Raw genomic sequence first — 10,503 nt, 5'->3', positions numbered from 1 at the left:
AGCAAAAGGTTCTATTTTTAGGAAGAAAAGCTAGAATTAAAGATGGGGAGGGAGTATCAGTAGCGGCGCTTTACATGGAGTTATCTCCCCGTGGCCTGTTCAATAAATTTCATAATGGCTGACTTCAACGCGCTTTCATAAAAACGTGTTTTTCCACTGTAAAAAAACTAACAAAAACAAAACTAAAAAAAAACAAACAAAAAAAAACAAACTACTCGATCAAATTAAGTGAATTTTTTTTTCGGAGATCTTCAATCTAAAACGGATACGTACTTATATAACCTTTTTTCGATATTTTCATTTTTTTTAATGTCTTGATTAAACTATAGGCCTACAAGTCTTTTTTTTTTTTTTTTTTTTTTAAAATAATTCAGTAATATTCAGGTAATTCCGACTGCATAATTTGGAAGCTACCATAGTTTACAAAAAATAAGTTAAAACCATTGCTTTTTATCTGAAAACTCCATTTATCGACTACAAAATCTCGTCCCAATAATGTAGAAACGCGTTAAGTTTTTGTAACACATATCTGGAAGTGAAATAAGGTAAAACTTGCGGAGTATGCGCTGTTTTACGGTTGTTGTAAATATGGAACGGAAATTTAAATTTCGTTCCGTTTTAATAATTTTTTTTATCGTTGTGCCCCTCCCCCATATGGAAATTAATCGAAGGAATAACATTCAACAATCGTTCTTTTTATGTATAAAAAAGCGAAAGATTTGTTTTTATATAAAAATAAAATTTTATTAACAAAAACGAAATAATTTAATATTTTAAACAAAAAAATCAACTTGTTATACCTTTTTAGTATTTTTTATTTATTTATTTATTTTTTTTTTTTACATAAGTTCAACTCAAATGTCGACTTTTATAGGTTTTCGGGTACGTTTACAACGAATAAACACCCCCAACCTCCCCATAATAAGAACGGCTTGTGGAATAGATAGCACTAACCTTGTCAGCATACCCGAAAACCTATAAAAGTTGACATGTCGAATGTGAACGACGAGTTGGATGTAATGTAAAAATGTACTGAATTTAAAACGGAACGAAATTTAAATTTTCGGTCCATTTTTACAACAACCGTAAAACAGAGCGTTCTCCGCAAGTTTTACCTAATACACTTTATAATAAAACAAAATAGAGTTTTTTAAGAAACAAAATAGACATTTTTTTTAATTTTACGTTTTTGTAACACATTTCTGGAGGTAAAATAAATCTTTGTAATAACTTAATTAGGCGCTTCTACACTATTGGGACGAGATTTTGGAAATCCTAATACTGAATTTCACATGAAAACAATGGTATCTACGTATTCCTCATGTTTTTAAGATGATATATATAATACGAAAATCGATAAGGTAGAACATTATTTATTAAAGAAAATAAAATAATAGAATTTGAAGAAAGCGATCGTAAAACACAGGAGAGTTCAAAAGGGAGGTAATTTTCTGTTTCGATTAAAAAGATGCCGCAATTTTTTACCTGCTAGTACGATTAAAGTGTTTTTTTTTTTTTTTTAAATAATAATTCAGTACTACTCAGGTAATCCCGACTGCATAATTTGGAAGCTACCATTGTAACTGATTAGAATTGACGAAAAAAAAAAAAAAAAAAAAAAGATCGGAAACCATTGTTTTTTTAATCTGAAAACTCCATTTATCGACTGAGAAATCTCGTCCCAATAATATAAAAGCGCCCTTAATTATTACGGTATCGTTTGGTGATGAAATAATAAATTGAACCAAATTGTTATGAAATTAAAACGAAGTTATCTAAGGTAATGCTGTTTCAATGCCATTCATAATAAAGCTGAAAACTTCAATATAATAATATTGGATTTCTTTCCGACTAAAAGGACGGAAGAACAAACATTGTATTGTACAATAGGGGGGGGGGGGGGGGGGGAGCACGTGGTTTTATGTGTACAGGCGGCCGATGACGTCATACACAAAGAACTCCCCGCACAAAGGTTAACAGACGGAAGAAGACTTTCCCAGGTAGCGGTTAAATAAATCGAAACATTTTAAATGAACATATCGTCGTATCAATGCGGTCTGTGCATGGATGCACAGCCATAACTCTCGTTATATATGTATGTATAGTTGTATTATTCGATTTTAATAATGTATGGGAAATTTTTCTTTGTTTTACTCAATGAACAATAATTAAACACAAAATAATAATTTCACACGCCCCCTTTTTTATGGTGTGTTGAATACTTTACGTATTTTTTTTAAGTGAATTTATTTATTTATTTTTTTTTTTATATTGTTTGTGTACCTGGATACATAGGGGGGAAAAATCATGTCGTTTTCAGGACGGGAAGATGATTACTGGTCCAAGTCTCGTATTAAGAAATCTACGGGCAAATTTAATATGTTCGACGACAATATATCCGTAGACAACGCGTCGGCTTTTGCAAATAAAATCCTCTCCTGCCGGGACTATGCGGATGACGATTTTAGCGAGAGCCTAGAGTCATATTTGGACCACGAGATTCCTTCGTCTTCATCGTTTCCCGGAGAAGAAAGCCGGAAAAACGAACAAGCCAACCTCATCTCGCGAATCGGGACCCCCGCAAAACCAACCACATCGACACCAACACCTGCTGCTAACCAACGGGGGACAAGCTACCGGCAACCCTCGTCGACGCCTGCCACACCTGGTGATGAGGTTCAACCCGGGCACCCTTCTTTCCACCACGCTCGCACTTCGTCTTTTGGACATGGACGCTCGAAAAGCGATACCGGGACCACAGGTGGAAACTTCAGTGTCTATAACGCGCGACCAGACCCCGGTGATACGGAGACAAACCGCCGGGGTAGTCAACAGGAAGGCTCCTCTGACTACTCTAGCGACACAACTGCCAGTATTGAGGATATACTACAGAGGTCTACGCCTAAAGTAACATCTACAGCGGCTATGAATAAATTAGAGGCAGAAGTTCAGTTTCTGAGACGGTCCCTGAAAGCGTCTGAACGGGAACGTTGGTCTCGACCCTTAGTTACTGATACCGTGAAAAGAATCAGAGACGGAGAGACCCATACGGGTCTATCTATGTACCGGACTCTTGAGGACAAACTAGAGATAATGGGTAAAGCTATTGAGAGCTACGACGGTAACGTAATCACGACTGTTGTTCTTTTCTTAAGACAGACACTTAGCGACGCGGTTTTCCAAGAAGTCCTAAAAAGCCGTCCAGTAGCTGTTAACCATTATATAAGCTACCTTCGAATGAAGGGTAACTACCCTGAACTCATATCCTTCCTGAAGACTATGAAGATGAATGAAGAAGCGGCTATGGTGACGTACAAGCAAGCGGTTAGCAACTCAGATTTAGCAGTCAAATTTGACAGCCTGAAACAGTGTCTGCGGGAGTTCAGGTCACACTGTCCTAACATGTCGTCGGAAACGTGGCTCGTGGAGCGGCAGCTTGCGTTACTTGAATGGCAGAATGCTGTGGACAGTATGGATAGTAAACTTGCGCAGGACACCCGCAATTCTATATACCAAGAATTTCCTCGCCCGCCCTCGCTTGTCATGTCTCCAGTTATCAGCTCCGTTTATCACAGCTGCTTGTACCATTATGACAATCAGAACAAACAGACAGAATTCGCCAGTCCGCTCAACTTTCGAGAAAAACACGCTCTCACGGAAAAGCAATTCTTATGGCCCGCGCTAGCAGCCCGGGCCAAAGTTAAAGCCTGGGCAGATATTGAGGACCTACTCACTAGCAAGGGAACTATGTTCACCGGCAAAAAATTAAAGTCCGTTGTCAGTTTTGATAAAGTGGCTGAACTGTTATTTAAGTTCGGAGCGCCTGAAGAAGAAATAAAAAAATATCTCCAAGCAATGAACGATAGCGAGAAATGTTTGCAATTGTCCCAAAAATTACGGTGTTACCACACGTTTGTTGAGACGTGCATATATCTCAAGGACCGCAGGGAGCTGGAAAATTTTGCCCGGAAATTTCCGAGTAACAGTGAACCCCATCGCATTGCTGCTGATGCCCTCAGTGCGTCGACAATTAAATGGAAATGAAGAAAAGCCATTTTTTTTTCTTATTCTTTTACGCTCAGTTTTATGTTAAATATTTTTCGTGCTAATAATGCATTTGTTACCATGCTGTTTTTTTTTGTTTTGTTTAAATAGTATTTTTAAGTTAAGTTTCACAATGTTTTTTTTTTAATTGTTAGGTGGAAGCACAGAATAGTTACAAAACACCCTTCCATTCCCATGTTTAAAATGGCTTTCTAAATGTTATTTCAGCACTGTAACAAAAGTGCATAAGTACCATTTTTTTTTGTACCTGTACAGTTTAATGAAGACATTAAAAAAAATGAAAATATCGAAAAAAAGTTATATTGTACGTATCCGTTTTGGACTGAAGTTCTCTGAAAATTTTTTTTCACTTAATTTGATTGACTAGCTTTTTTTTTTTTTTTTTTATCCATGACGGAAAAACATGTTTTTATGACAGCGCGCTGAAGGTAGCCATGTTTGAATTTTTTAGAACACTCCACAGGGAGATAATTCTGTCCAAACCGCTGACACCCCCTCCCCATCTTGAATATTAGCTTTTCTTCTTAAAAATCGAAACATGGCCACTTTTTGATCGGTATTATAACAAATTGTTTAAAAAAAAAAAAAAATACTTGATCAAATTAAGTGAAATTTTTTTTTCTGAGAACTTCATTCCATAACAGGATACGTACAATATAAATTTTTTTCTTGATATTTTCATTTTTTAATGCCTTGATTAAACTGAACAAGTACCCTTTTTTTTTTCTTCCTTTAATTATTGACGCGAAAAAAGAAAAATCCAGTTCTGAAAATTGAGGTTTAAATGCAAATTCCTTTGTGCGAGTCAGGATGCAAGATGTATACCGCCACAAATTCTGGAATTTGCTCAATTGAGTTCAAATGCTAGTGGATCGATTGTGGTCATTCATGCACTGTTTGGCCAAGATCAAAGTGTAGTATCTGTTCTTCAGATGCTGCAAGCTATGACTAGCTATGACTAGCAAAGACCAGATGTGGGGGCAACCCCACATGCCTGACCATTAACCAGCTCCCATTTCCCACCTCTCGGGAGCTGGTCCCCCTTTTTCCCTTCCCCCTCCCTTCACTCCTCACATTAAAAATCGGCCTTGTGCCTAATTTGCTCGGTGGGGGAGCAAATAAATACCATCTGTTCTTCAGATGCTGCACTTCTATTTCTTGTTCTCTTTCGGTGGAGGAGAAATCCTTCACGACTGCGACAATTTTTATTTTTGTACCTTTTCTCCACATTAAAAAAACGACCCTGGTGTCTAACTCTGTCCCGTGGGGAGGCATAGTAAATAGGTACTGTTAGAAAAGGCATGCACTTGGAATTTCTATCCAGCTATGGGTTGGAAAAGTATGAACCCACAAATTTCCCACAGCTATGAGTAAAATATTAATTTTTGTTGAATACTTTTTAATTTTTTGTTGCACGTATTGAAATAATAACGTTATTATTTAGAAAGTCATTCTTAAGAGAGAGGAGGGTGCTGTGTAACTATTCTGTACTTTACTAATATCAAAGTGTAGTATCTGTTATGGTACTACACTTCAGTTTTTTGTTCTCGGTTAGTGGAGGAGAAATCCTTCACGACTGAGACAATTTTTTTTATTTTTGTTCCTTTCTCCATATTAAAAAAACGACCTTGGCTTCTAACTCTGCCCTCGTGGAGAAGCAAAGTTACTAGGTACTATCTGAAAATAGTGTGGTTCAGTAGGTGCACAAGTACCGAATTATTTTGAATAGTTGTATTATTTGGACTACTGTTCTCCTCTTCAATATTATTCTCATAACGTTTCAGCCGATGTAACCTCCATCATCAGGTGATTTTTATCAAAATCAGAAATCTGTACGGAACTTCAAACAGATCCTTTTATTGAATACATGGGGGAAGATGCTTCTCGTTCTGTGAAGCATTATCATGTAGAAGTCTTGAGTAATCCTTATTCATATTCTCAGTATCGCCTGCATTAAGGATTGAACCTTCAATCTCCACAAAACTGTCACTTAGACATGTTGGCACAACGGATAAACTGCTTAGTAATAATCAATTTAAAAAAAATTGTATTCTGGAGGTTGTAGGTTCAAATATCAGTAAAGGCGATACGAAGAATATAATTTATAATTACTTAAAACTTTTACCCGGTCATGGCTGATGTAACGAAAGCAATCTACCCTCGTGGATTAAACAAAAGATTCTGTTTGAAATTTTGTACAGATTCCCGAGTTTGGCAAAGTGCACCTGACGAAACTTGAATGTTATGTTGGCCAGTATGCTGATGAGAATAATATCCAAGATGAGAACAGTAGTCCGAAGAATGGAATGGATCCAATTTCTCAATCCTCATCTAAAAAATTCTGAAACATGTTTACAATACGTGTTTACGCAAGAAGGGTTGATATACCATAATATTGTCAAATTGTATAATTGATTCATTTTTTTTTTTTTTTTTTAATTAATCAGTATTTTTGATAAATTGTCGTTTGATATAACAAAATAATATTGATTGAATATAAAAAAAAAAATAATATGGATGCACGTCGGGGGGGGGGGATCTGACACCCATACCTCCTTTTACTATCATGACTTCATTTTGAAACGGCGTTTTGATTGGCTGAAATTTTGGGCCTCCTTATAATCGTGTTTAAATTTTTTTTTTTTTTTTTTTTTTTTTTAGTTTGTTGCGTTTTTGGCGAACGGTAAATTACTTGCTTTTTGAGGGCTGATTAAGATTTTTTTTGCACAAACAAGGTGTTTTTTATTTTAAATTTATTTTTCTTTAATTTAATTCAATATCTTAAAACTTTACTTTACTAATTATCTTTGAAATAGACCCAGAAAACTAATATTTCTTTTTAAAGGATTTTTACAATGAATTTATTTAACTTCAAAATTTAGCTGAATTGAGTAGCTCGCCGTGAAAACATTTTTCATAACTTTTTTTTCACGTTTACAAATATTTTTTTCCTTTTGGAAATTAAGTTTAGTCCTTAATCTTTCGAATACAATAAAAAAGTAGTCGGAGACCTACAAAAAAATTATGATAAATCAGCTTTCAAAATTAGTTCCCCCTATTTTGCCCACCCATTTTTGCCCGTACCTAATAATCTATAACAAAATAATATTAATATCATAAAATGTTATAACAAAATAATGATGCAGGCTGAGTCACAAGAAACAGATGTTTTTATGATGATTCTTGTAAGGATAGGGAGTGAGAAAGGTAGTCTTTAAACCTGCTTAAACTTTTGCTAAAATATTCGCAGTTTTGTTTTCCTTAAAACATCCGTTTTCCGTGACTCACCCCCGTATTTCAAAATAACGATATAAAATAATATAACCATAATATTGATATTATAACAAAAATCCATAAAAAGAACTTGTCATAATTTATAGTATGTATGATTTTCATTATTTGTCATAAATGACCAAAAATGGTCACTGCTGACTCTGTGGTTTGAACTTGAATCTCTAGATTTTAAACAACCACCGATGCTTGTGCATTATAATTGGATATAAAAATAAAATAAAAAATACGTTTTAAATAAAAACACGGTGCTTGTTAAGATAGTCGACAAATTGATTTTTTTTTTTAAATTTGTTTTAAGCAAAAACAATATTAACTGTCATGTCGAAAATAGTAATATATCCAAAAATTATGAAAATTCATTAAGAACAGCTGCTATTGTGTTTTTGATACAAAAAAAGTCTACCGCTATAGGTTAGAAATATTGGAAGCCATTACGGTGTAATCTAAATTATCCGTTCTGAATTATGTCGCTCTGTGTGTCAACTTTTCACTGTCTACTTTATAACCTAAGAAAAATGCAATTTTACCCAATTTTCCGTAAAAATTACTTCTAACTATAAATAACTTTCTGCTTGATAAATTTTCGTAATTTTTGGATATATTACTGAGTGTACCTCACTATTTTATTTTTTTCTTATTAATAACTTCAGTTTACGATAAAAGAGGTTGCATTTAAAATCACCACAAATCATTTCTTCATTTGCATGTTTTAAAACTAAGCATTAACCAGAAGTGACTTTTCCAGGGCATTCATCATGAAGCCCAAATATCGGCTGATGTAATATTGTAAACAAACACTGACGGAATTTGATGAACAACATTATCATTATTATTTAAAAAAAATTTTTTTTGCAAATTATTCCTCGTAATATGTTCGTTAGAGGATTAATTCTATAATAATAGGGCTTTGTTTTACTATACACATATATTCGAAAAAGTTGTCAAAAAACAAATATGTAACAAATAAGTTCTATCAAAGGTAAGATAAGTTACTTTTCTACTTAACAGGATAAGTTTTTAGTGTTTTTATTTAATGTAAAATGTTTATTCGGTTCGAAAAACATAGTGTTTATCGATATATTTGAAAAAGATAAATGGCGGCGAGGTTTCTGTTGAATACGTTAAGTCTGTGAAAATGAGTTCAAACTAAAAAATTATACAAAACACAGTAACTCGCTCAATATATGCCAGTCTATATCACGGTAACATATATTGGGTGGGTTTCTAACAGTCTTTTGCATAATCTTTTAGTTTGAACTCATTTTTCCAAACTTAACGTATTCAACAGACCTTGCCACAAATATATCGATAAAAACTGTATAATTTTCAAACCGAATAAACATTTTATATTAAATAAAAACTTATCCCTTTAGATAGAAAAGTAACTTATCTTACCTTTTGATAGAATTTATTTGTTATATATATATATATATTTTATTTTATACAACTTTTTTGAATCGGTGCATATAGTAATAAAAACCTATACATATGCAATCTATAAAATGAAATATTATGTTAAAACGTATTATATGACCGGGTAACGCCGTGCGTCCAGCTAGTTATAATATAGAAGCACCTTTTTTTTCTTTTCTTTTTTTTTTTTACTTTAAACAGATATATCATGATATACCATGTCACTGACCGAGTATATTCATTACCGGTGTTCACAATTGCATAATCTGGATTATTAATAGGGCTGTGACAAAAGTCAAAAGAATAAAACGGTGTTTATCGATATTTTTGGAAAAGACAAATGGCAGCATTTTCATTCCTTTGACTCTCTGGTATATATCCGACACAGTTAGACACACTTAATCAACCGAGAACCACATCCGTCTATATAAAAACATATAAGATATTAACGGATATATACTCAAGAGTCCAAACAATGAAAAGAATATGCTGTTGTGTGACCAGACGTGCGCAGCCCCGACAGATCGCCGACTCCCAACGTCGTGTATCGTGAGTTTTTCATTTGACTATTCCTCTTATGGCCGGATTGTCATTTTCTCGCTGGCGACTGTCGATGGGACCCCACATGGTTTCACAAAAGTGGAAATATACTAAATTGTGGAACAAAGAAAGGAAAAACACAAACGCCAATGTTCACATATAATTTACTGTTGGACTTGTGCGTGTGTGTCTTCTCCCTGTTCTATCGATGTTACGAACTGTCCAACTCCCATCCACCGCGACGGGCATCTAATTGTCAACTGTCTCCTCTACGTTGGTATCTGAGGTCGCCCCCCCCCGGCTACCGGAAGCGTCCCTTCCCTGTTTTATCTGTAGGTTTCTATTGTCATTGTCAACTCTAAAAAGCTCGATCTAAAAACACCTAGAGCTTCATTGTTTGTTACTTCCTATCTATTGTTTCCTGTTCCTTTGTCTATTGCCCCCCCCTCTCTCTCTGTCGGCACTTAGTGACTCAAGTCCACCTCATGTTCACTTTATAGTATCACAGTTGTCACAGCCCTAATTATTAAAACCATGTGCTACCTGTTCTAAGATGATTTGATACAGTTAGTACTTTTTAGTAACTTTATACATAACATGTATTAACTTTTAATTAATTAATACTTGTTCTTTGTTGACCTTTTTAACTTGTTGTTGTATAATGAATGTTGATTTGCATTTTGTAATTAAATATTATTTTCTACATTGGAGTTCTTCTTTTGTTGACTGCTATCAAGAAAAACTTGCGTTTCTTTAAGCTTTCCAACCACCGATTGCTGGGAAATAAAATCAACCAAAGTTGAGTAAACAACCCCCCCCCCCCGCGCAGTAAATGTTAACTCCGTTACTACTATTTGACCTCATTAATGAGGTCAAATAGTAGTAACGGAGTAAGTTTTTTTTTTTTTTTTCACACTTTATTATTTTCCAACTGCGCCTCAAGGTTTCGATTTCGATTCTTCCTACTTACCTACCAAAACTTTTTTATTTTTTTATTCTTTTGTTTTGATTTACCCCAAACCACACACACCGCCAAACACTTGGGCAACGCCGGGTACCCCCCCCCCCCGCTAGTCTAATATATAAAAAGCAAAATTTGTGTGTGTCTTGCAAAAACTTTTGACTGAGGTGACGGATCCTCATGAGATTGGTATCATTTTCAAGCTCGATCTTTCCGACGACAAATATTGA

General features: G+C 34.6%; 1 protein-coding gene across 1 annotated transcript; it reads left to right on the top strand.

Moving 5' to 3' along the window:
* Positions 1-1,935: 1,935 nt before the first annotated feature.
* Positions 1,936-10,022, top strand: LOC145256255 (spermatogenesis-defective protein 39 homolog). Its single transcript, XM_080114913.1, has one exon. The coding sequence runs from the start codon at positions 2,308-2,310 to the stop codon at positions 4,042-4,044; it is 1,737 nt and encodes a 578-aa protein (XP_079971039.1). The 5' UTR covers positions 1,936-2,307; the 3' UTR covers positions 4,045-10,022.
* The last annotated feature ends 481 nt before the right edge of the window (positions 10,023-10,503 follow it).

Source organism: Euprymna scolopes, chromosome 32 (genome assembly GCF_053919585.1).
Source record: "Euprymna scolopes isolate OS-2025 chromosome 32, ASM5391958v1, whole genome shotgun sequence".
NCBI classification, from domain to species: domain Eukaryota; kingdom Metazoa; phylum Mollusca; class Cephalopoda; order Sepiida; family Sepiolidae; genus Euprymna; species Euprymna scolopes.
The sequence above is the reverse complement of the archived record's forward strand: the minus strand, read 5'-3'. Positions and strand labels throughout refer to the sequence as shown.

What these genes read in the sequence shown, in the direction of transcription:
- LOC145256255 (XM_080114913.1), top strand. Translation starts at nt 2,308, where the DNA reads ATGTCGTTTTCAGGACGGGAAGATGATTACTGGTCCAAGTCTCGTATT.